The sequence below is a fragment of the Phasianus colchicus genome, chromosome 4, assembly GCF_987193195.1.
Source record: "Phasianus colchicus chromosome 4, bPhaCol1.hap1.1, whole genome shotgun sequence".
Classification (NCBI taxonomy): Eukaryota; Metazoa; Chordata; class Aves; order Galliformes; family Phasianidae; genus Phasianus; species Phasianus colchicus.
Window position 1 is genome coordinate 51,354,916 of NC_143439.1, and position 27,810 is coordinate 51,382,725.

The following is a 27,810-nucleotide window of genomic DNA, read 5'->3' on the forward strand; positions in this document are numbered from 1 at the left end:
AATGCATACACAAGACTGTATATTGTTTGAAGACTGCAATAGATTTCTAATTTAACAACTCTGTAACAAAATTTAACTAAATTTGACATTTATGAAAATATAAATCTCTGATTCAGTAGGTTTTCCCAACAATACAAAGTTTACATAAAAACATTCAATATGATCTATTAGTTGCAAACAAGTTAGGAAAAATCATTCAAGTCACTTAATATACTATATTGGCTTGTACATAGAACATTCACACACTACATTAAGTTCCAGCTTAGCATTCATTTGTTGAAAATCTGTGGCATGAAGTTCTCATTTTAAAAATAAAATTGTTTTGTTTAAACCATTTGAAAAATTTTCCTCAGATGTGCCATCTTTAAGAAGGAGGGAGATATCTTCTTATGCTTTCAGATGATGTCCAGCATTTCTTTCACTTGGACGAAATGGAATTTTTTTTTAAGCGTTTGTCATTATTTCACAATTTCTGCCTTGAAACTGATAAAACTGTACAAAAGGCTCAGAACAGTTCTAAAGCAGAAAGTGAACCTTGTAGGTAAGAAAAAAACATTACAAATTGGAACAATAAAGAACCTTTGGGCAGCATTTGCATTTGGTGGAGAATTAGCACATATACAAGCGGTCCCAGAGTGTTTGGTCATCTGATCTGTATTTAACATGGGAAAGAACAGAAATGATAGTAAGGCAAATGTTTTTAAGATTAAAACATGGCATGTCTGAAAACTGTCTGTTAAGAGTACTTTGGGAACATAGGAGATACTTTAAACTTTCTTACATCAAAATGGATAGCCATCTTTTAACATAAAGAAATTCATATGTGTAATTGTTTATCTGCAACGCCCTTTGTCCTTGAAAAAGTTTTCTTAATGACCTATGCTAACACACACTATGACAACATATAGCTTCCTCAAACCAAAAACAAAAACCCAACTCTATATTCCTTTTATGATCTAGGTTTTACATCATTTTTTTATCACAATACAGAAACCTGAAATCCCTGCATGCAGTTAAAAAAAAATAAAATCTTGTAGTCCTTTCATTGGAGTGAACAACTATTTATCACCTCACACACTGTCACATTTGCAGCTGACCTGTACCTACTCCTTTCAACCCCCAAATCAATCCCAATTAAAAAAAAAAAAAAGTATTTTTAAAATGATGATGGAATGTATCAAGTGTTCCAGGTTGGCAGGTGACATCTTGTCATTGCACCATCAAGCAAGAAAAATACATTTTTGCAAGTGGATATAAAGTTAGCTGTTAGCTATAGATTCAGCTCTGACCACTTATAGGCGACTTCGTTTATTATAAACAGTGGTCCGCCTCTTCTTTCTGATCACATGGAACTTTAGCTCTAGTTAAAGCAGTTTGTGATTTGCAGATAAGATCAGCGAACCTCTGTAATAGCATAACAATTTTGAAAGTATTGCTAGGAATTGTTAATCAAGGCCCTGGTGAAATCTTGTACTGAACCTTGTATTCCGAAATTAAAAAAAAACCCTGCAGCCCATTGCTTAAATATTTGCTTCATGTTCCCTCCCCCCACATTTTTTTTTTTTTGTGTGTGTGTTTTTGTGTACGTAAATATAAGAATATTTGTAAAGGAAAAAATAGCTGGTCTGCCCTCTGCTGTTAATGTCTTCCAAGAAATGCACTGATTTTTACTTGAATTCAGAAGACAAATCTATGCATGAATACTATTACTCAGGTAAACTAGCGGGACAGACACTCAGTTGTCAGCGGCAAAACTATGTCCTCTGCAGTCTATGGCTGAGCACACCTTTTCATAGCAATAGTTGTGTTTTTTGGTTGGTGTTGCTTCACTCACCTCAGGCTCTATAACTGTAATGGGGCTATCCCTGGCAAACACTTCAGTTGATTCCCTCCATATGCAGTCTGCAGTCACTTTGAAGCTATAATTGTGACATTTTGGTCTAATCACTTGTGTCGTGTTGTTGAAAATCTGACGGCTGTTTGAAGTAGCAATTTTGATTTTCAGTGCCGCGTCGACTCGATCCACTACAGTGTAAGTGCCTATACTTCCGTCATCAAATCCAATAATAATATTTAAATGTCTCTGTGAGAGTGTAAGGAAAGTGGGAGTCTTATAAAGAGAACAGGCACCGATGTTTTTGCCATCCGCTAGCCTCATTACAATTAAACTAGAAATTGCACCATTGTCATCATCTTCATTGAGAAAACAGATGTACACAAGATAGCGGCCATCACGAGACAGCCTTTGCCGCCAGATAACACCTGGAGCGTGAACTACGCGAAGTTTTCCACTGTGTAGATCAAGCACATTGATGTTCTCATCACCACGGGTTATAATTCCTAGCTTGCCATTTGGGGACATTTCAAAGTCTTCCAAATTTTTCAAGAAATTGGTAGGCAGTTGTACACGTCTGCAGATGACTTCCTCTGTTAAGCTCCAGATGTTCACAGTTTCAGTGGATGTTATAAATACTATAATATCTGGGCAGTCTGGTATCAGTTTGACATCTACAATGCTTGCACCATCATCACAGCAAAACTTCTTGGTTATGCTGCCTGTCCAGAGACTCACTGCCAACACTTTATTCTTTGCCATTCCGACCACAAATGTATTTGCAGTTGTTATAAATGCATTCTGTAAGGCAACTAAAATATTGCAAACCCTATGTCCTGTGGCCAGTCGCCAAACTCTGGATGCATTTTGCTCACAGAGGGAGACTACAAACTGATCATTATGAGTTATCATTAGCTCTGAGATTTTTTGCCCATTAATGCGAAAGATGTTTTCGCCACTAACAGTGTGCCATACATACTGGCTGCATTTATCATCTGATGTAACCATTATTTCTCCAGAAGTGGTCAGCACACAGTTTTCAACAGTACCTTCGTGCTTGAATATAGCTTCAATATATCCAGTGCTGAAGTTCCACTTGTGGACAGAATCTGATCCATCCAATGTGTATATTAATTCACCTCTGGCTGGCAACACCAGTCTTTGGATAGGTTTGCCAGATTTGTCAATATTGGACATAGCAGTTATGATGTCTATATCCCAGATAGAAAGGACACCACTGGTGGATAAAGATAGCAGCATGTTATGATGATTTGATTTAATTAGCCTGACTATAGTTCCTGAGATTTCCTGTAAGCTTGCCATACACTGTCCCGTATCTCTTCTCCAAACAAAAATGGCTGAGGTATTTTCCATTGAAGCAATTATACAGTTGCCATTTTTGGACAACACGGCAGATATAAAGTGCTCATTGTGTTTAGCTCTAAACTTTTCAGCTACCTTCCACACATGAGTGTCAAGGAGCTCAATGCTGAGAGCCTTACAAATTAAAATTGCACTTTGGTCTTCAGAAAGCTCTACGCTGACAACCTCACTGTCATCTCTCCTGCAGTCAAAGTCATCTGTGAGCTGGGGATTTGTGATCTCCTCTGTATTCCAAACAGAGAGGCTGCCTTCACTGTCCACCATCACCATTTCTTGGGCCTTGTCCAGAATGAGAAGGAATTTCACAAATCCACCAGAAAATTCAGAGGTCACGGTGGCCAGCTTTTCTCCACTGCCTAAGTGAAAAATGGTTGTTGTGTTCAGATACTGTCCACAGAAGGCATAAACTCCATCCGGAGAACACTGCACACAGGTTACCTCATACCAGCAGTGGAAATGATAGAGAGGCCAGCCATAAAGAAGGTCTATTACAGTGACATCTTTGCTGGCTTCCAGCCATGCAAGTGCATGGTTGACTGATAATGTAAACCCATTTATAAAACTGGAGGCCCCCCCTAATCCACAATGTTTTGACCCCTTAATTTCCATTTCAGATAACAGACAGGAATTTATGTTATCATATATCAAAAGAGTGTTATTTGTTGTAGCCACTACAAGATACCTTTCATCACTAGTCAGTTTCATCCCTATGATAACAGATGGAGAGGTTGTAATCTGCCTCAGTAGCTGGCGAGTCTCTACATCCCAAGTGCTGATGGAACCATTTTCCAAAGCAGCGATGATTGTACTGGGATTAAAAGTAGGCAGAATTTCAGTGACATGCATGCAGCTGGATGACAGTGGCAGGCGCTCAGGGCTGTAAGTTACATCCATGGAAGAATGCAAGGGGACGATAGAACAGTACTTGGGCCCGTCCTTGTCGCATTCTAAGAGGAGATGTCTGAGTTTAGGCAGTGAACTTACTACTGGCAGAAGCCTCTGCTGCAACTCAGCAGAGAGTGAGCCTGGGTATTTTACTACTTTGAACTTGATACTGCGGAGGGTACTGGCCAGAAATTTCAGTTCCTTTTCCTGTGAGTAGGTGTAAGCCAGTTCTATGTCTGAAAGTGCTTTATCAAACTGCCCTATTCTAATCATGGTGTACAGCCAGCTGAAGTTCATAATGACTCCATACAGCAGATCATCTGTTCTTCCACATCTTGTCAAGTGATGAATAAGCTCTGTCATTTTTCTATGATTGATAAAAAAGATGTCAGGCTCTAAGGGATTACACTGAAAAACCCATGGCTGATCAGGCGCCTGCCTGTCAAAAGCAATCTGATCCATGCAGTGCTTTTCTTCCTCATTCAAGCCTCTACTATCACGGTTAGGGCAACTGTTCAAATATTGGTCATTGCTGTAAAAAGGTTTTCTTCGTCCACCTGACCAAACACCAAGAAAATATTCCGCCATGATCGTGTGCATTTCCTGCAAATCTTCTTCATTGTTCAGATACAATTTCTGGGCAATTAGGTGCAAGTGTCTATTTGCCCAAAGAAGAAGGGTAACATTTTTCACTTGTCGCTCTATTAAGTATCCCTGCAAACCCTCCTTAAGTCTTGCAATGTATACATAAGGAATTCTCAGTGGGTTACTTTCTCGGATGCTCTCACTTACTTCATACATAACACTGTTGTCAAGGGCCAAGATATCTTCCAGTTCCATTTCACTCAGGCCAGATTTGGACATAGTGATGTAGCCAAGTGCTCTTGACAATAGTCGTGATCCACATTTACTTTCCAGTGACCAAAACAGCTGCTCTATGCTTTCATGTACAGTGACACAGAGGGAGGACTCATCCACGTCTTTGTGAGATCTCCAGTTCTTGACCTCTCTGAAGGTTAAGTTCACAAACATAGGCAGTGTACACTTGGAGAATGCTTCATTGACGTAGATTTGTTGCCCTGATGTTACTTTTCTTTTAACTCGCAGCAGCTGATGTTTCAGTACTTGGCTACACATCTTTCTGTCCCTTGCAGTCAATTCAATGTAGTTGTCTTCTTCATGAATAAGGCACCTCAGTTTTTGCAGGATCCCATGCTTGTTTGGCAGTGTTGACAAAATTATCCTTACTGAACGGGGAAGGTGAATGGGAAGCCACCAAAGCTTCCTAGCATCATCACTATCTGTTAGCTGTTCTAGGGCATCAAATATTATCACCAATGGTCTGTGGAATGAGGACTCATTCAAGAGATTTATGAACAAATCCCGGAGGTCATGAATCTTTTTTGGGTAACTTTGCACGAGGCAACGATAGTTGACTGCTAATTGTTCACAAATGCTTTGAAGTATATTCTTCAGATCTATGCTTGTTTCAGTGGATCCCAAAAATCTTATAATTACCACAGGGTCAGAATCAGGTCCCATCTCTTCTTGCAGCCAGGAATAGGCCTGGAATACAGAGCATTATTTAGGTAGCACAGTAACAGAGTTTATAGACAGTAATAGCCTATATATAAATAAACATTTCTAAATGTGACTGGTTGAATGGAAATGCTCTCATTGGGAGAGCCTGAGGCTGCTTTTGATTTCTGTGCACTGGATGAAATTTTTATTGTATGTCATCTCTGTGTAGCCCGGCTAATACCCCCAAACACTAAGGCCCAGATCCATAAGAGGTTTAAATCTACAAGGACTCGAGCAGAATTTAGTCCATAAATCCCAGGGTACTCTTTGCAAAACATTCTTAGTAATAAACTTCCTTAGACACTAAGTGATGTCATCGTTAGCCAGGCAGACCAGTTTGGCACCTAAGCTTGTTTAATATTAATTCCCAGCTAAGATTAAATACATACCCTGGCAATTTTGTTAGACAGGGCTGGGAATATAGTATTGAACTTTCTCAGATGGTTACTTAAATTTCTGGGCCAATGAAGTACACTCTCTCTTGGTGTGCCTGTGGCTCTTTTATACTGCCACAATGGGTAAACAGTATTGATATTTTTTTGGTTAGCGGACTATAAGCAAGTGAGGAATGTGGCTCTAAATCCTCTCAGTCTGTGCAGGCTAACTCACTCAGTTCTCTCATGTGCTAATTCTTTTTTCACTTGCAGTTATTACAGAATATTTTAAGAAAAAAATGTAACCTAAGCCTCTGGGTGAACTTATGTACTGAAATGAGATTTTGAGCTGAAAATCCCTATTTTACATAGGCAACAAATGTGAATCTATAGGATATCATATTTGAGAAAGGTAGGATTTTAAGCATTATTGTTTCTCTCTCTATTTCCTTCTGGTTGATATGGTTGTTTCCCAATATACCAAATTCTCTGGGCAACCTCTAGGGAACTCAAAGTTGTGACTTTCACCTAGAGTATTAGGTTTAGAGATGCCAGCTTGCTTTCTTTTTCCTTCTGCATCTGGTTCTGTGTTGCAGTGTTTCCCCTCATGTCCCTATAGTATTCAGCTCAGTGGCTGAAGAAGCTTGTCAGATAAAAAAAGGTATTTTTGCTGATTATTACAGATAGTTGTAGCTAGTGCATCAGACTATTTTTGGAGTAATTTCTGATGAGGATGTTAAACAAGATAGCATACCTTGGAAAAACATGCTGTATTTGTGAATAAGATTAAAAACAACATATGATGTTTAGACGGTTCTAGGTTCATAGAACTTTAGTGGAACAAAAGGGGAAGAGATCATTCTAAAATACATGTTTTTAACCCTACCCGCCTTTTGAAAGCTAATAAGTCTTTTTTAATTTACTTGGGTATATGATATAAACATGTTGTTATTAAAAGGCAGTCCTTTTCTGAACATATATACAATAATACACTATATGTGAGTTTTATAATCTTTATTTTACTAAGCTGGCCTTTATGCACTAATGATCCTGGCATCACCATTCTATGTAAGGTATTTATTTACCTTCTTTGCCACTTCGGCTAATAAAAGAGTTTTCCCTGTGCATGGTCCTCCGTATATGATAAGAGGGTTAATGTGTCCTATTTTGCTAGGTAGAACATACTTGTGAACTATGTTTAATGCCTCACATCTGTATTCATAAAAAGTGGAGTATGTTTTACATAGTGATGAATGTTGAAGAACTTCATCATACAGCAAGTCTGTCTCGGTGTCAAAATTTTGCTGCACCGTTGCCTGGATTATATCGATCATGTCTTCATAGAACTGTTTACCAAGTCCTTCAATGTAATGATTCTCCACTTCTTGGGAGTACCCCAGTTTCATGTCACAGTGAGTGACAGATGTGTACACTCTCAAATTGGAGGATGCAACGATGGTAGGAATGAATTCATCCCTGAGCTTGATCAGTTTCTCATGAGCTTCAGGATCTCGTAGAAACTTCCCAGCTGTATGTACCACATCCATGTATTTTCCCATCTCTGGAATTTTAACAAAACGCTCAATGTTGGCAATTTTTCGAATGTAGCAAACACACTTCTTTAGGAAAGCTGGTGTTTGTTTACCCAAGGCAAAGTCAAGTTCATCTTCAATAGCTGAGGATGAAAAGAGAACATGGAGTTTCTGTTATCTTTTCTTTTTAAACTGTTTAAGATCCTGCCCTCTTCCATCCTCTCTCCTCCCTCCCCCCAACATGCAGACACTTTAATGATCACATCTGTTTTCTGTAAGAAGCAGAAAAAGCACAGAAAAATTGCTGGGTACTTTCATAAAAGCTTCAGTCTCAAGCAAGCATAATGAGCATTTTTTCCACCTCAATCATATGAGAAATGCCAACAGAAATATATTTTCATGTTTGTGGAAAGGTTGGTAGAAAAGATAATAAATGAACATACAGAAATAGCCTGAACTTTACCAGAGGAAAGATATCTCTTTGCTTGGCTGTGTTTCATTTTTCCTTTTTCATACAGCAATTTCACAGCAGTCTTAAAAATCTTCTTTATTTCTTCTGATATATCTTGCCATTTGTTCTCATTCACAGAGTTTGAAGAAGGTTCCATCTTTAAAAAATATTCAGAGTTAAACAATAGGCTATAATGCACACATCTACAACTTCAGAAAGTAAAGATAGACTGTTGAAGGTCATAAATAATATGGTAACAGAGAAATACATCTGCTAAAAATAAATGAACAAGTTCACCTTTTTATACTGTAGATAATCATGATGTGTATTCCACTTTAGAATAATAAAAGTTATCTACTTTTGAATATTTTCTGAATTCCTCCTGTAGGCAGCTGATGAAATATTCTTCAAGAATAAGACCTTTGTCTATAAAGTGTTTTGAGATGCAAGCCTGAAATAATGATATTAAAGAAGCAGTAATACTTCTAAAAACTATTTTTCCCATTAATGACAAGTATTAATAATAATAATTAAAGCTTGAACTTCAAAATTGAAAATGAATTTCCTAGCACCTAAAGTTAAGCACTTCATATTTGAAAAAATTTGGTATTTTATCTGACATTACTTTAGTCCATACATTGTTGTAGTAACAGTGATCTTAGTGCCATTGGTGAGGGCATTTGGAGGGTATCTGTCAGATACCACAGTGGTGGTTTCTGTAACACAGCTGGCAGTTGGTGCTGTGTTAATGCAGGTGATATGTTCAAGGGGTGCCTTGTTTTCCTGGAAGAGGGAGGGTGCAACAGGAAAAAGAGTGGCCCTGGGGCCTATATTCCTTAGCAACTTTCTTGATGTGTTCGGAACAGTTTGTCTTTTATTACTTTCACTGAGTTTATGTGATGTAACTCTGTGTTTGCTTCAAGTTACAAACATCCTTTGGTAGCTCCTGTATCTCACTAGCTTGAAGAAAGGTTAGAACATTTAATAACAAATAAAAGTTGAGCTTCATTCAAAAGGATATTGCAGTAAATATGCAACATGTAGCAACATAATACTGATTTCAACCCACTAAACATTTCTGTGTTAATGTTTTTTAATGTAGGAGGGTAGAATTGAGCCCTGGGTAATGCATAATTTTTATTGTCACCAGTTAGCGACAAATGCATGTTTTAAAAATGATAATTAATGGTGTTAGAAAATCTTCCATTAGAATGCAGTTATTAAGTTAAAAGTATGGGAGGTGCCGAGGGATTGCATTAGGCACTTGTGTCACTCACTCTTGCAGAGCTTTCTCCACTGACAGAGAGGAATTTTTGAAGGAGGTGAATGTGACTTACTGTATTCTGGTAGCTCTTCAGCATTTCAGATTTCGGCCTGAGGTAATATGCTGGAGGCACTGCGTTCTCATCTCTGCAGTACCACTCTTCTATAATTCTGGTCTCTAGCTTGGCCTCCACAGCAGCATCCAGGATCATTTCAAATTCAGCTGACTCCACTTCCCCTGGGATGCGGATGTTCCCATACTTCTCTCCCAGTAGACCCTGCGTATTTGTGGGAAATAGGGATTACATTTTTCTTCTTAGTGATGTGAACACCCTCCACAGGATCTGAATTTCCTAAACATCAGTGTTGTAATAGTTTCACAACTTTGAAATTAACAGAAAGGGAAACACACACAACGTAAGATGAATTATATTGAGATTATTGTGTTGAGCTCCATTCCACTATGATCACCTGGTAGATTTTCAAGCAGATGCACTAACCTTCTTTACATTAACTGGTAATAAAAATACAAGGGCACAACAATACAAACCCTCACATGAGGTTGGGTTCATCTCACATTAACATTACTAAAAATGCAGCTTCTTCTAGAAATGCCAAGATGGATGTTGTAGAACCCCAAATTACTTTGCTGTCTTGTATTCCCATGCTGCAAAAAAATGTTCTCTGCCTCAGCAGCTGTCCAGGGAATGCACAGTGGAGAAAGGTGAAATCGTTTTGACAAATACCAAAACCCACTTTATTACTTCACTACATCTATTTGGTATAAATGTAAAGATTTGCGGGAGTCAGTTCATAAATAGTGTTATTTTCAAAACTGAGGCGTAAAATATTGGTTATAATGCCATGAATACATTCTCTAAAACTTAGTTTTGTAATTTTCTGTGTATAAATATTAAATAAAAAAGGATTGAGAAAAACTTTTTGGAAGTTAAAGCTGTAGGACATTTCTGCATTCTTTCTACAAAATTGTGGCATGTTTTTGACCCTGTGATTTATTCTGCATTCAAATGTTGGCCCACAGCAGTCAGTGAGAATTCTCACTTTGTTTAAAATAGAATTTCATTTTTTATTTCTTTCGTCATTTAAATATATTCAGTAAAGATTCTGACTTAATAAGAAGAAACACTTACTGTGGAGAGGAACCAACAGTATCAGCATCTTGATTTGAATCAGAAAGGTCTCTTAGCAAAATAATGCTAATGCGAATAAAGTACTACCCTAAAAATGTAAATGACCTTGTTGGTAAATAATAAAAATCTAAATAATCGTTATTTTTAAACCACTCACCATAATGAGAAGCTGTTCCAAACTTCTTCATGTAACTAAACCCTGCAAATTAATAACTGATTATGATGAAGCTTCACTGATTTTAGAAGTGTGATGCTGCTGACATCTCTGAATCCAGCTATGTTGGCAGACAGTACTCAAGCAGCTCATCCTGCTAGTTGCTGTAGCCTCTCATCAGAGACATCAGAGCAGTTAATGCAAACACTTCCTAACCTGTTTCAGACAAAATGTGACCACAGCCATATGTTCTAACCTGACTGACTTTTGCCTGGAGCAGTCTAGGGAGAGCATATGTGAAGTGCAGTGCTGGCTCTAATGGTTGGCCTGACAGCCCTGTAATTCTGGAATTCTGAAGCTGAAGAGGTTAAACATAGTATAATGTTATTGTCTTCTTATCAAATGAGGTTAATTGCTCCACAGTGCCGCACATGTACATTCAGAGTGATGTAGAAATCTCATAAATTTCTCTTAGTGGAGCTTTGCTATGCAAATTTTTAAATTACCTTAAATTGCAATTCATGAGGCTACACTTTTTCTAAATTTAAGTTAAATGGAATGTCCAAGTAAAGCTCAATAGTTGGGCCATTCATTAGCAATATTAAAATGTTAATATTAAAAAGTCCACATGAGCAGTCCTCAGTGAGTCCAGGTGAGGCCTCACCAGCGCAGAGCAGGGGGAAGAATCAAATCCCTCACCCTGCTGGCCATGGTTCTTTTGATGCAACCCAGGATATGGTTGGCTTTCTGGTCTGCAAGGGCACACTGCTGGCTCATGCCCAGCTTACCATCCACCAGTACCCCCAAGTCCTATATTATTAGAATCACTGTAGATGATTTTGTCATGTGCTTTTAAATAAAATGGAGGCCTATGCAAATATTATTTGAAAGACATTACTTTTCTAATTGAATGGTCTTCTGTAGTTGTGCTTGCTGCATTACTGGAAATCACAGGTGGGATTTTCATAGAAGTCCTTCATGAGCTGCATGAATTAGTCACGCTCAGAGCACATCTCTAAAGCTTTGCTTTCTATTGAGAGAATGATGAGCGTGCCAAGCTCCTGGGGAACAGTTCTTCACTTAAACATATTTTGCTAGATGTATAGTATGCTTTTCACCAAGTGATCTCTGGTTAAAAAGAAAAAAAAAACAACAAAAACCGTAACTAAGAAAAAAGTAGACTATGTGTGTTTGCGGGAATCTTAACAAAATTTGTTTGTTATGTTACATGATAGTCTTTGAATTGGTGCATTGCATGCACAGGCTGTGAGAACAGCATCTTCCATTCTTGCATATGGAAATATCTCGGAAGGCTTGGAATTATCTCATTCTAGGCTGTTTCCAAGGAAAAGCCATCTCCTCTCTACTTTTCTGGATTTATAATCTATTTGTATAAGTATATTGTGCCAGGGTTCCACAAAAACATCCAAAACTTTAGATGCCTAAATGAGAAACTTAGGATGGCATACGTTCCTCCAGGGGCTTCAGTGTCCAAGGTGCAGATATGCTAAAGGCAGGCGGCAGCCTCTGGAAGTGTCTGTCCCTCTCTCATTATTCACTATACATTCAAGTAGGAAAACCAGAACAAGAAAATTTAAAGAAAATAAAGTTTCTCACAATCTCCATGTTTCATCATGCTAAATGAAAATAAGAATATTGCCATTTATGTCCTTTATGAAAAATAACACTCTGCAGTAATAACCTAAAACTTCAATTTGCGATAACGACATTGGGACAATTTGATGATTATTATAGGAAATTATTTTTTAAAAGCAAGTGTGATGTTTACACTATATTCAGTACTAGGAAACATTGTTATATGCAGTCTTGTGAATCTAAATTTCCCACCTGATAAGTCATTTTCGTTTAATAGTAAAATAACAAATTAAAAATTCATTAGATTGAAGATGATTGAACTGTTTAAACCTACCAGGTTGGTAAATGTATAGAACCCTCAGGAACTAATTGTATCAGAGAGGACTTCATAGACTTGACAACAGAACAACCTCAGCAGTAGTCTTGTTAGCTTTGTTGTGCCTGAGGCTGAAGTTAAAGGATAATTATTAGAGGCAAATTAAAGAATTACTGTTTAGGTCCATATGGAAAATATTTTCCTTCTACTCTGGGTGTGGGAAGATATTAAAATTATAGATACAATCACAATAATGACCAAAATGAGAAAACTAACAACATTTGAATTCTTGCCAGCATAAAAAGCTGCAAGTTCATTGAAAATACAGATGTGTAGCTGGTTAATGACCAGATCCAATGATCTTCTGCTGGGCTTCATGGGATGGTAGAATGGCTTAAGTTGTAGGGGATCTTAAAGATCATTTAGTTCCAAACCTCTGTCGTGGGCAGGGTTGCCAGCCACTAGATCAGGCTGCCCAGGATCCCATCCAACCTGGCCTTGAATGTCTCCAAGAATTGGGCATCCACAACCTCTCTGGGCCACTTGTTCCAACATCTCACCAATCTCTAAAAAAATTTCTTCCTAACATCTAACCTGAATTTACCCTCTTTTAGGTTAAAGCCATGCCTCCTTGCCCTATCACTGTCAGACTGTGTAAAAAGTTGGTCCCTGTCTGGCTTGTAAGTTCTCTTCAAGTACTGGAAGACCACAATGAGACCTCCCTAGAGATCTTCTCCAAGCTAAAGAAGCCCAACTCCCTAAAACTTCCTTTACAGGAAAGGTGCTCCATCCCTTTGATCTTCTTTGAAGCCCTCCTCCAGACCCTTTCTAAAAGCTTGACATCATTCCTATACTGGGGACCTCAGGCTTGGACACAATAGTCCAAATGGGGCCTTGCAAGGGCATAGTAGACTGGGACAATCACCTCCCTCTCCCTGCTGGTTATTCCTCTTCTGATACAGCCCAGGATACTATCAGCCTTCTGGACTGGAAGAGCATGCTGCTATCTCATGTCCAGCTTTTTGACCATCAGGATTCCCAATACCTTCTCTACAAGACTGTTCTCAATGAATTCTTCACCTAATCTGTACTCATATCTGGCATTGCCTCTACCCAAGTGCAAAACCTTGCACCTGGCTTTAAATCTCATTAGTTTCTGATGTGCCCACTTCTCAAGTATGTCCAGGTCCCTCTGGATGTCATCTCTCCCTTCTATTGTGTCAACTGCATCACTTAGTTTGGTGTCATCAGCAAACTTGCTGAGTGTATACCCAATCCCATTGTCTATGTCACTGATAAAGACATTGAAGAGCACTCGACCTAAGACAGACCCCTGGGGACATTTCTTGTGACTAGCCTCCACTTGGACTTAGAGCCATTGACAAAGACCCTTTGGCAAAGACCAACCAACAGATTTTTTATCTACCTAATAGTCCAGCATTCAAATCCATATCTCTCCAATTTAACGATAAAGATGTGGTATGGGACCATGCCAAAGGACTTGCACAAGTCCAGGTAGAAGACATTAGTTTCTATTCCTTTGTCCACTGATGCCATCACACCATCGTAGAAGGCCTCTAGATTAGTTAGGTATGATATGCTGTTGGTGAAGTCGTGCTGGCTGTCTCTGATCACCTGCTCATCCTTCATGTGCCTTAATATGTCTTCCAGGAGAATCTACTCCCTGATCTCTGCAGGCACATACGTTAGGTTCACTGGCTGGTAGTTCCCCACGTCTTCCTTTTTTTACTCTTCAAACACGGGACTGATATTCAACAAGTGGTCCTACTTATGTAGATACCTCTGTATGATAAGATAAAATCACTTCAGCACAACTGCAGGAAATGCTTTATGGTTTTCAAACTGTCTACAGTTTATGCCCTGTCTTTCATCTTGAATTTCCATTTGGTAACACAGTGCAGTTCTAAGTCCATCCTGCCTAAATGGCTTGTTCAGGTAAAGGAAGGACTGCAGGATTGGTAACATTTAGGTGTATTTATCCTCCTGGTTGGCAGGAATTTTGGATTAACTGATATAAACAAATAGGTAGGCAGATCATGTCTTGAAAATCTGGAACAGAATGGTCAGGATAGAAATTTTTACATTCCTGCTCAAAGAAATTTAGTACAACCATAGGTCTTTTTGGCTTATTGCCAGCATACTATAACCCTATTTTTATGGTTCCCTTTAGACCATATAAGATAAGATAGTCACACACACAATTTTTGAGGGGGAAAAAAGCAAAACAAAACCAAAAAGCAAAAATACAACAAACAGGCTTAGCTGGACTTTGTTTCTGAGAAACAAATATATGTTAAATTGAAGCCAAGAATTTACTATCAGAAACAGAAAAAGCATGTGTCCTTGACTTATTTATTTATTTTTATTCATTGAGGGACCAATACCCAAGTCCTCTCAAACTCAAAACAAGAATGCTAATGGCCAAAAAATAGTGAATCATTTGAGCTGAAATGAGAAAAGTATATTTACGTAAATTTATTTTCAATGCACTAATGATTTCAATAATGAGGAAAACAAACATATGATTTCAGTGAAAATCTCAGTGGAGTATATATGTTAACTGCTCATTAGTCTAACCTGCAAGCAATAAAATGAAACCAAACTGATTTGAACAACTGAAACTTAGATGAAGAAGGCGTTTTATCTAAACCAAATTTTAGGAAGTTGAAGATACAGAGTAGCTGGTAGCTAAAATAGTTGTCTCCACTTTTTTTCCTGCTAGCTGTAATGTGATACAGTGTACCTTCTGATACATGCACAGGGAGAATATTCTTCAAATTCATAAATAGAGAAGTAAAAAGTTGGGAGAGAAAAAAAATGAAAAACAGTTGTAGCCCGTGATTTCTAGAATGCATTTACCTTCAGAACAGCATTTTTTTCTGATGCCAGCTGTTGTAACTATGGGAGCAGAAGATCAGAGTTGGTGCAGACCTCTTAAATCTCAGCCCTTTGTTCCACTTTTTGCTTCATCTCAGTTTGGGTACATGTAACTTCCTGATGCTTTTACCACTGCCTTGGATTGCTCACCTATGAAATGAGGCTAATGACAACTTGCAAAAAAAGCATTTATGTTCTCACTATTAATATATAATGGATCTCATGTATTTATATTTCAGCAAGGAATGGGTCTGTAGCTTTACATTGTTTTTTGTTTTTTGTTTTTTGTTTGTTTTTTTTTTTTAAGAGGAAAATAATGCCTTTTGAGCAGTAACAAATATTTTTATTTGACGTTTTTCTTTACCTGGTGCTAATAATTGTGTCTACGCCTCCAGTAATTTGGTTGAAATTTGTAGGTAAATATATTTGTTTTTATAACTTCAGCTGATTGCAGAAACCATGAAAAAAGAAATATTTTTTTTCATTTTGAAATGATTGTCATGGAAGTATAATAAAAACACTTCTGTGTTGAGAAATAGATACATTTTCAATCTGCCTGAATGTGCATTTATGCTCCTTGGCTTGAGAAACAGTGCTTTGGCTCACTGAAGCATGCCCTAATTTCTCTCTTCTTTTTCTCTGGAGGCTTTGCAGAAGTACAAGGAGATGGTAATTTGGCAAGGCTAGAGGCATTTCAGAGACTTCATAAGGGTATTGGTTTCAGTTCCATGAAGAAAAAGGGTTCGTTGTACAGTCAGTACAAAAACTGACTGTAACTGGAACGAAAGGATGGAGTACAAGTGCTGAAGTCTTTTGCTGTGAGTAATGTTTCTGATATGAGGTACGAGAATGATGGTGGTGTTACTTGATAAAGAGGGCAGCTGTAACCAAGTGGACCATTTCCTTTGGCAGTGAACTTCAACCACAATACAATATTTCAGAGTACAAAATTTCAGAGCCTTCTCCTAGTGGTAGGGAGATAGAAAATAACTATGAAGGATTTCTCAGGACATACTGGGTAGGAACTAACAGTCTGTCGTGCAGGGTGAATGTGCTTCCTCAGAAGAAATTCATGACCAACTTCCCTCATATGCTTTGCTTCATCAGAACTTTTCTTTCTTCTGGAGATAAAAATATCAATGATCTACTTTCTCCAAAATCTTTCTTCTGTTTTATATGTGATTATAGACTTTTGCTTTGGTCCATTTAGTTGCCTTTTCTTTCACCATCATTGCTGGGTCTTCAATCTCCCTGAGTATGTGTGCAGGTGAGAAAAACAGTCAAAGAGAATAAAATAAGGAGAGAGGTCTGTGAATAAAGATAGAGTAGAGGAAGTACTGTAGAAGATTTTGGCTGTCTGTGGCTGAACATTTGAGCCACTCATTCACTCAAATTCTCCTTCATGCAAATGTGCAAATGAATCATTCTCACCTTGCCACCCCCCCTTTTTTTTTTTTTTTTTTTTTTTTTAAACTGAGGGGGAAACTTCTTAATGGGTATGTACATTTTTCCTAATGTCTATAACTAAACTGCTTAGTTTCTAAATTCCTATTTTGGTGTGGTATTTAGGATAACTGATGAGCCAAAGAGCATAGATAGAAGTAATTTTGAGCAAGACAAAAAGAGATGAGTTAGGCACTTAAGGCATTAATACAGAGGCATGTAGACACCTCCAAAGCCGCAGCAACTGGGGGGGTCTTTAGGGCTGCATGTTGGGCACATGCATTCTTTTTTGGAGTACTTCAGAGAATGGATTTAATGCAAAAGAACTCTTGGGAAGACCTATATCTTTATGCTATTCAGTAACACAATTAAGCCATGTTTCTCAGTAACATATATAGCCACTCTAATGGTATTAGAAAGTGTTAATTAATGAGCATTATCAGAAGTATAGACCACTGATGGGATAACAACGTTTTTAATAACCTCCTCTGACTTTAGAAAACTTAAAGCTAGTATTAACATGGTATGTCATTTCACTGCATTTTTTTTTCTTTTTCTTTTTTTTTTTTTGTCCTTCTTACTAGAGATTGATTCATTGATTCTGCAAATGAAAACCTAATTTTGTAATTAAATGTCATGAAATTGCTTTCACAACTTTCATAGAATAATACACTTCCCAGGAGCCTGATATGACCCATGACTGTGCAGTGTGTTGTAAAGCAGATAAACACTATCAAAAAAAAATATATTACAGAGATAAAAAAACAAATGAAGGCCCAAAGCCAGTTTTTTAGTATAAGGGACACTGGTTCTAGTTCTCTAGCGAGTTAACTTCATGTCTTCTCATTTTAAACAGACCTGAAGTAAATGATAAGTGTACAAGCACTAAATGCTAAATACAGCCTGCAGGTAACAGGTCAAATAACTAGCCAAATTTTTAAAAATTCAGTAGCATGAAAATGAATGAAAACAGCAAAGGACATGACGCTTCCCTCAGTGCAAATTCCATTTTGCCCATGCCATGCAGTGATATGGTAGAGAGGTAGAGTATATGCTCTCCTAAAGGCAATGCTCTGTGGCAGGCAATGCTCTGTTGTTCCAGCCGTGAGTGGCACAAGCATTTTGTAAAAACTTTAAAAGAATTTTTAAGCACTAAAATAGTTTCTCTACTCACAAAATAGTTGTCAAAGAAAAGAACATTGAGCTTACTCATAATAACTGTGGTCCCTATAGCATTCTAAGCAACTGTTTTCTGATCTATTTTTTCCAGGTTGAATAGGGTAAAAAAAAATAGTGTGATGTTTTTCAGTTGTGAAAGAAGGAAGCATATAATATTTAACTGCCACATGGCATACTAACAAAACTTAAAACTTAAAAGTATTTTAAGAGATGAGTGAAAACAGTGTAAGAGGCATACCTGCAGAACCATGACTATCACTGATACTTTCTGTTATTTTGCGTTTATAAATTAGTAACTTTCCTTGAAGAAAAATAATATGCACTCTGATTATCTTTAAGAAAATAACTAGCTACTGATTCTTGGATTTAAGAATATTCAGACCAAGAAGTGAACTTGTTGCTAGGTAGGTAGGTGTTTGTTTCTGGGTGTGTCACTCCTGAAGAGACTCTATTTGAGAAAAGAGAAAGAGTTTATGCTAGATGCAAGCAAGAGCATTAAGTGAACTTATCAGCTGCCTGCTACATGCTGTAAAGTATGCTGTTTCTTTACAGAAGTGAGATTATAAAGTTTAGGATTTTTTTTTTCCTCTCTCACTTGTAAGAAATAGCTATTGTTGGCTTTCTCACACAGTTTCATTTGTAGAGCAGACCTTTACATCTACTTGCTTAAAATAGTAGCACAGAATATGATATGGTAATGCTCTTGAGGCTCAAGAGAAACTAAATCTTACAATTCTCAGGCTGCCTATTTTCTCTCTACATATTATATGCAGAATGAAGCAAATTTGAGTTTACACAAATCTTGTTCTCACTAATATGGTCATTCATATTAGATTCAATACCTAACCTTTCTGGAAGCCAGCACCAAAAAGTCAATTTATGTCCAGAATAAGAAACACACAGATTTAGCACAAATCACGTACAGTCTTTTGGAGGTTTAAAATGCAAGCTATTTAAAGACTATATCAAGAAACAAATGAAAACAATGCAGTTTTGATGGTGCATGCAAAAGCTGCATGATGAATCTTGTAGCTATTTTCAATGGGTTATGTTTGAAAAATGGGTAAGCATTTTTAGATCCTAGATTTTAGATTTAGAGAATTAGAAATGATTTACAGGAGAATATATTCCCAGCTCTAAGGCAGATCAAGCAACTCATTTACAATAGCTTAATCATATCATAATATTCTGTGCTTTATATCAGTCTATGGGTATGTGTGCTGTTCAGAAATAAACATCATGTAAAAGGCTATATACCCTTTGCCTGCTGTATGAATGAAGACCAAGACTCCCCAAAAGAGGAGAGTCACATACAAATTTAATTACTGTTTCCATTTTTAAAAGTGTTAAAAAAAATACACAGAGCTCTCCTTTGATATTGGCAGAAATTTTTTTCCTGTTGACTGTCCCAGAACAGAATTAGTGTTTTCAGACCTCTGCTTAATGACATGATTAACGCCAGGAAGTCTTATGGAGACACTGCTGGTATCATGTATGATTCCACTTAGTGGGAATTATTATTTTGATGGGTTTCAAATCAGATGCTGAGTGAGAAGAAAATTCATGGTTTGATATTTCTCCCTTTGAATATATTTTATTGGAAGAACTGGGCTGTTGTGCCCATGGCTGGTTTCAGCTATTTCTCCTCATTCCCTGTAATCTAGATCTGCTTTCCTGAGGAAAATTAAATTCTGAAATGCACGAAGACTTCCTAACTTCTGTTGAATTCCTGGGTGCTTAGCATTCCTCCTAAACTGACTGTTTTAATAGACACATTTTGCTGACTTTACCCTCTGTAACTTTAAATGTGAGGGTGTTTTCCCAGGATAGAAAAAACAAAATGTAATTAAGGTATTTCAGAGCCTGTATGTATTCAGTTTTCCAATTAGGAACAAATCCTAAGGTAGACAGCACAACTGAATTGGGAGTTGAGGAGATTTAGAAGAACTGAAGTAATATAATTTGGATTTTTCTCTGAGCCAGAATGCACTTAGAATTAATTATCAAGCAAAGAAAAACATGTAGCAGTGCACTTCATAAAATGATTAAAGCATGTGTTATACTCAGGGAACAAAAAGATCTAGAGGTGTGGATAACATTTCACTCCTTGATTTCATTTTAGTTTCAGGGTTATTTAAGGACATGATAGACATTGTATAGTTTTAATACTGAGCTGAAATTCTAGTGGAATTTCAACTTTATAATGCTAGGAGTTTTTTAATGGCTTATGAATGCTGAATTAACCACAAACTGTCAATAATTTCAGAGTATTAATGTAAATTACAGTGTCAGTACAGAGTAGGTAGAAAATGAAGAAGTAGAATGAGGTCTTTACTTCTTTGGACCATGTGATTTGTATGAAAGCTGGGAAGACTCTCTTAGATTTGTACCTGCTGTAGCTTCAAGCTCAGTCTGGATCCAGATAAGTATTTATGTTCTTAATTTCTAGACATTTGCCAAATCCACTCAGTGTTTTCTATTATTTGATTTAGTTGTTATGCTTAAGCAATAGTAGTCATAAATCTGCTTCATAAATCTGCTCCTCATCCTTACTGTTTGTCAACTCCAAATTACGTTGAAGTTGTCATTTTATTTTTTTTGTATAAATGTGTTCAAATGAAACACAAAGTAATGAGAATCTGTCTGGAACCATCTTAATGCTTATTATGTGTCTAGGTTGTGTACTATTAGAAGTATGCTGACCCTAAGAGACAGAAAAGACTTCAGTAAAAGAAATAAAATAGAACATATATCATTAATATAAAGTAAAATGGAAAAAGATATCTTGGGGATAAATAAGTTTAATATGAAGTTTTTAATCATAAAGAATTTTGTTTTATCTATATAATTTTGATACTTGCAGAGAGCTGGCCTTTCATCTGACTGGGCAAAGGAATATTTTTTTTTCTCTAGAGAATCAGTGCTTTTTTTGCACAAATACCTGCCAAAGCTTGCACTTTCATAATTACATATTCAAAACATGCTTGAGGAACTTTGAAGTTAATGTTTAGGCTGACTAAAATTTGGTATTGATATAAAACTCCCCCACTACAGCCAATTACTTTGCTCTATAACCTGTTATAAATAAGGAAGAAGCTTTGACTTTTTTTTCTATGTATTGGGAAGCAATCATTCTTAATCCAAAGCAGTACACAAAGATGATAAGCTCATCAAGTATTCCCTGTAGACGATGATCAGGAACACTTGCTGAAATTTTTAATCTGGTTACTCCTTAAAATAGAGTAAAACCAACCCTATAGCCCAAATGCCTACACTCTTGTCTAAGGCTTCAGTGAATGCATCTAGTGAAGAGGAATAAGAAAAGGTGTGCTCTCCTCAGTGTCATAAAATTTTAGAAACCAATAACTGCCTTTATTAGTACAATATCAACAGTGTTCTTTCAGTGTTATGATTCAGTGCTACATTTCCAAATGAATTTTGAAATCATTTTTTTGTATCTGATATACTGCAATTCGATTTGAAAATGTTGGTGCAACCACCATCTAAGCACAAATCTAAATGTATTTAACTGAACAAATTGCAAACTCAGACTTTAATTTTGCAGTTTCTCAAGCTGTGGTCATGAAACAAGAGGAGTTCAGGTAGTGCTGCATAGCTGGATGAGAGCACATGCGAGTTACAACTTGCAGAGTGTATTTGAAGAGCAGTGCAGAGCAGCATGCCAGATCTTTTATCTGTATCAAGGCACAACCAACAGCAGGTTAGTACTGGGCTACTAGTTAGGGGATCTCAGTAAAAAAGCAGTAAACTCATTCTGCCAAAAAAAAAAAAACCAAAAAAACACTGTAGATTAACAACAGTCTAAATAGCTAAAGGCTTTAATTAATAACAAGCACTGCACTTTGGTTCCTAAAATAGCACCTAATTACCTCGTATTTCTTTGCTTTCAATGGAGAAATAGGTGCAGCTCCAGAGAATGACTCAGAAATTACTGGAGGTAACTATCTATTCCTATAGGCTGTTAAGGGTATCTACTCTAGGCTGAGACTAGATCCAACAAGGATGAATCCTCTTCATGATCAGTACTAATAATGGGATGATAATATAACCCTTATTGTCAGACTAGTGTCATGCCTGTGTTGCTATCTCTTATGAATTTACTGGACAATGTGACTAAATAAAATGTAAAGGTTCTAGAGAAGCACTGAAAATATATTTGGTCTTTGGTATCATTATGCAATGCAGAGTCTTGCAGTTCACAATTTAATAAATACACTGCAATACAATCACCTAAGGTACTGAGACAACCAGCCTGATTTTTTTACAAAATTTGCATGGAAAACATTTTTCCTACAGAGAGAGTGCATATTCCCCTCACAAATAAATCTTGATAAATGTGTAGATCAAAAATAGCATGGTGCAGAAAATGCTACAAGTTAGCAAATGATCACATGCAGTAGGTACTGACTTTAAATAGAAAACAAATGAACAAACAAAATCCAAACTCAAACGACTCTCCCCTCCCTTGACTGGATCTAGTATTGGTAGAGCTTGGGCACCAGGTAAAATGGGGACTGTGTGTTCCCAAAGAAAACATCACAGGAAATGAACCACTCAGTTTTTCAGAGTTGCTTCCTCTTTTGTGCTTATGAATATGTGTTCAAAAGCTTAAGACTTCTAACTTCTGCACCATAGTAATTTAAGAGCTGGATTTCATTTTCTCTTCATCTGACATCACAATACAGGCACAAAAGCGCCATAAGGAAACACTTTCTAAAATCAAATCATATCTGCAAGTTAATTCTGAATATGCAGATTTAATCCCAGATCTGAGTTTCAATTTAAAAAAGCCATAACTGAAATGTAAGAAAATACCCAGCTAAATGGAAGTGGCACAATTTATAGAACATTGTCAAGAAATGGGAAGTTGCCCAAAGTCTGCAGTGCCAGTCAGTTTTTAATTATATTACTATAAATTAAAACTAAGTAGAATCAAGTTCAATTTGATTGTAAATGAAATAAAACACACTCCACTAAGGTATAACAAAGGAAAAAAAAAAAACAAATATGCATACAGAGATTTCTATAATTTCTATAATTCTGCAACCTAGACATTGGAAGTACTATTACTCCAGCTTATAACTAGAAAAACTAGAGTAAAAATTGAGTTATCTAACTCTATGCAGCCTCATTGCTAACTGTTTCACTCTATTTAAAATTTCTGGTTTTGGCTTGATTTCTCTTTCCTTAGTAACAATGCAGTCCAAGCAGTTCCTAATACTTCCAAAATTCTGAGCTGCAAAACTATTCAGCAGTGGTTTATTGAGAGGTTTCTTCCACTGATAATTTAGAACATACATGCCTAAGAGTGTACATAGTTAACTAGTGTTGCCCAACAAAAAATGCTATGCCTTTCTGCTCCAAGTCTGTTTCTCCATCAAAGGAAACACAGAAATTAGAAAAAAAATCCAGAAAACTAAATTTAGCCACAAATGGTGCTGCTCATACTCAGGGTTTGTAAAAACAGTTTAAGGAGAGCTGTACACCCCAGCCAAGACTCAGTTCTCTGGGTTAGGCTTGTTCCAGTCAAGAGCTAAAGATGATCTTTGTTGGTTGATTTAAACATGAATGAATGAATAGTGTTTAGAGAGGGTGATTTAACTGAAGACTTATCCTAACATCTTCACAGTCCTACAGATATGCATAGAAAAATGATTTTTTACATCCCTCATTTAATTTCTTCCAAAGATGGAGACTCAAGAAAGCTGATAGTAATAACAATGGAAGTATTTATCTTCTAGAGAAATAATCTTGATCACAGCAAATTCTATATATTGTCATCATATTTGTATATTCTCTGAAGTCTTCCTTTCACAAAGTACCTCTCTCATAAAAAATAAACCCACATTCTTCCTAAATCATATTGTATTTTGCTTTATACTTCAATAGAATATTTTAAATGTGCAGTTCATACCACTCAGTTGCCAAACTCATTAGAGAAATTCCTTCCCAAGGTCTTACTCAGAAAGTTTAAGAAAAACAGCCTTGCTTTTCATAGATAATGAGGATATGCTGCTCTCTAAACAGCTGAGAAAATGCCTTTATCAAAAGCCAGTATACTTTTTCTTTGCATTGAAAACTAAAACAGACAGCATACAATGCATTTAACTGCTCTTAAAATATTTTTCAAGTGATCTATGTTCAACTTAAAACATAGCACAAATCTTTCTAAGCACAGGAGAGAGAAAAATTCACACTATTTTGAATTATATAGTTAATAAAATCAGTGACTACAAAATCTATTATAGACGATTCATTGGGAAGGGGAAAAGTATACCTAGCAAGACTGTATGTAGTCTGCTCCCAATGCCTTTCAGTTATTCATCCCACTGCATGATTTCATAAATTCAAATTGCTTCTTCTGAAGAACAGTGTCTGTTGAGCTTGATATAGACCAACAGGTTCATTTATTGAAAGATACCTCAGACATTAAAAAAGATGGGTAAAACTTTATAAAGCACTTCTGTACAAGTGTTGTGGTCTCTCTTTTAGCTCCAACAGAAAAAGCCAGGGAAGATGTATCTGTTTTGTCAGCTTTACTTACTCTTAAAGAATCCTAAAGGCAAAGTTCTGGCAACAATAAAGAGAAAGCAGTGTCAGAGCCTCCTCAGATTGTCTCTGACCTCCAGGCTTTTCATGCATTAATATATGGCATGCTAACTTGGGTTTACCACACAAAGCAGCGAAACGCATATCAGAGCAGATAGCTCTTGCCTGCTGCTGTGTTTTTATAGCTAAGTCCTTCTATGCCAGCCACATCTGAAAAGTGCCAAGAATTAATTAGTGGTGGCCTTCTTACACAAGCAGTCCATCTCCTGTTGTAGTGGTAGAACAATTGCATCTTGTGGTTTCTAAATACATCTTGCCATAGGGACTGCTCATGAAAGATCCTTCCTTCCTCTCTGCTCTTAGTGAATAATCTCAGTTATTTGACAGTGCTGTGCGGGGAAACCTTTGGCTGCAGTATTCCAAACGTACAGCTAGGAATATCAAATACTTCAGAAAGAGGAAAATAATATATTTGTTACTGAAACATGCATGTTAGGATCATTAATAGTATATTATTGTGGTAAAGAAAAACATTATTTTTATACCCACAACAAAACATGGACCTGCAGAACTTTTCAAGCAATCTTCTAACAGCTTCATGCGAGTCTTCTGCAGCTCAGGACTGTCCCATTCATCTGCCTCGACTCCCCAGTATAAATCTATGACCTGGAAAATAGTATATAATGTTGTTAATCTGTTATTTGCTCTTTCTATCAATCAAATTAAAAATTAACTTTGACGGCATCTTGTGTGCTGCTAAGCATTGTTCTGCAGTGCTGTGAAAAGCAATGAGATCTACAACCAGTCCTTAAACAGGCTTGCAGTTTTTCCTTAAGTAACGACAATCTGAGCCTCTATTTTCCCTCACAGACTTTTTTTTCTCTTTGGATTGTAAGTACACTCTAGGACTGGGACAGTCTCTCATATCATATTCATATTTTTGTGCAGAGATTAGCATGACAAGATCTTGATTTGATGTAGTCTTTATTTTCTAGTAGATTGCATATAATGGATAGGTAAGGATAATGACAAAAGCACTGATAAAATGCTGGCTCCCTGGAAATTAATGGGAGTTTTGCTGTAGATCTCATTCAATACTATGACTTGACACCCTGTGTCGCTTGTAGCCACAGGATATAAAATCATCCTGTGCACATGGCTCAAAAGAAAGAATATGTGCAGTTCTGTAATATCATACTTCCTTTGTTAGTTGGCCTTTGTTACTTTGGGAGAAAAAATTGTACAGATATGCAATAGCAGACAGCTTGCTGTTCAGCCTTTCATTTATAGCTGCAGACTTGGTTTTGTGATGGTAATGGGTTGCAAACAAACTCTTGGAAGAAACTGGAATATAGACGCTAAATGTATTTCAAGAAATTCAGGGACAAAGTGTGATTTCACTGTATATTTTACCTAAAAGGCTGAATCCTTAATGTGTGCAATTGAATTTAAAAGAATAGGGATTGTATGCATACGTTTCTTACTATTGGAATAACATTTATGACACATGCGACTACATTCTAATTTAAGCTACTGTTACAGTTAGCATGTAACTTGAACAAAAAAGTCCAAACTGGCAGTTTTAAAAAACAAAATCAAAATTGTATTAAGACATGAATGTATCCCAATGTTAGTTATTATATTACTTGTATCGTGGGAGCACTCTGCTCTTGCTGTGAGAAACACAAAACTGATTGTTGTCTAAAAAGATCATAAAATTAATCTGAAGGTCTAATATAAGAATTAATAGTGAATTGCTGTAAAAGTAGAAGTCAGAAGTGTACAGCTAGTTAATCAGCTTGGGAAATTTCTCCTAACAATAAGTGACAAGGCTTAAGAAGCTCTCATCCTAGAACTATTTATGCTGATGTTTAGCTTTATTACTTATATTCCTGTTGGTTATTTCAGACAGAAAAGTTTGGGACCTGTGGTGGTGTTTGCTAGAGTAGGAACTTTGATGTCAAACACACCAGATAAGGCACTGTCTGACTGATGATGAATGAAACTGCCCTAGGTATGAATGCATTGTAACTTGCATTGACAAGAAAATATTTTTAGCATCCTTATTTTTTATGGAAGTTTTGTTCCAAAACTTTGTTGAAACAAAAGTCTTCTGCTTTATAAAGCTGCTTCTGAAACAGCTTTCCTATCTTCCTCATTTTCACTGATTTCTTTTCTGTCCTTTTCTAGTCACATTAGGAAAAAGTGTTCCCTGTTTCTCTTACCCATCTGTTATTTATCTATATGACTTCATTACTGAGCTTCATATAGTATTCAGCTGTCTTATTGCTTGAATGATATACGATAGAGCTCAAGAATTCTAGTCATAAAATTAGAGCATTTCAGCATACTGTCAGAAGCATTTGAATTAGTCGTTGAATGAATTTATTGTACTGAAACATAAAGGAAATTTCTATTTTAATTAACTGTTCAGATATCAGATAATACTATAAATGTGAAGAGGAAATTATCTGGATATTGTAGCGGTTTGGCACCCGCCTTCCATATGTTGTCAGTTATAGATTATTTTTATTGAGTAACTTAATTTTGGTGCACAGTATCTTAACGTGTGTTATAGTTTTGTCCTACAAGAAGATGTATTTTAGCCATCAAACCGCTGAAGGCACCAGCAGTTTCAAAAGGATGAGCTCATCGGTTATCACTTATGCTACCTGAAATAAACAGGATTTACAAAATTAAAGAAATGAAACTGTGCCTGATGTTGAACTGTTTTTTTACTCAAACTTGGAGAAACTGCTTGATCTCACCCTGACACTCAGTAGGGCTGTCACAATAGATGACAGCTGGTTAAACAAGGTGGGCTGATGCTACTCTGGATTACCTCCACACTAGTCAACTAATGCTGACTTTTCATTGATGATTCATTGTTTCCTTTTGCTTATTTTATCTTTTGATCTACTGAATTGACAGTTTCATAGCTTTTTCTAATTACATGGGGTAATTTTAACTCTATCACTTCCTACTGCTTAAAAAGACCAAAAAAAATTCAGTCATGCAGAGATTCTACTTTCAACCTAACAAGTATCACACAGTGAAAATTATTTGAAACAGTCCTTTTTCCCAAGAAGAAAAGAATATTCCGTCTGTTAACTCTTGTTAGTTATCCTCCAAAATTTTTCTGTTACAATTTCTTTCTTTAACCATTCTGTATCCCTCTGCTTCCCCCAAATTTTATATTC

The 27,810-nt window shown here is 36.7% G+C and overlaps 1 protein-coding gene across 1 annotated transcript in view; it reads right to left on the reverse strand.

Annotated features, from left to right (window-relative positions):
* Window positions 1-941: 941 nt before the first annotated feature.
* Window positions 942-27,810, reverse strand: part of NWD2 (NACHT and WD repeat domain containing 2) — a 48,564-nt gene continuing 21,695 nt past the window's right edge. Inside the window, exons 3-7 of the mRNA XM_031588456.2 lie at window positions 25,160-25,276; window positions 9,378-9,581; window positions 8,053-8,197; window positions 7,143-7,732; window positions 942-5,668 (exon numbers count right to left, since the gene is read on the reverse strand). Coding sequence (XP_031444316.2) covers window positions 1,736-5,668; window positions 7,143-7,732; window positions 8,053-8,197; window positions 9,378-9,581; window positions 25,160-25,276 — 4,989 coding nt within the window. The 3' untranslated portion in view covers window positions 942-1,735. The remainder of the gene's footprint in view (window positions 5,669-7,142; window positions 7,733-8,052; window positions 8,198-9,377; window positions 9,582-25,159; window positions 25,277-27,810) is intronic.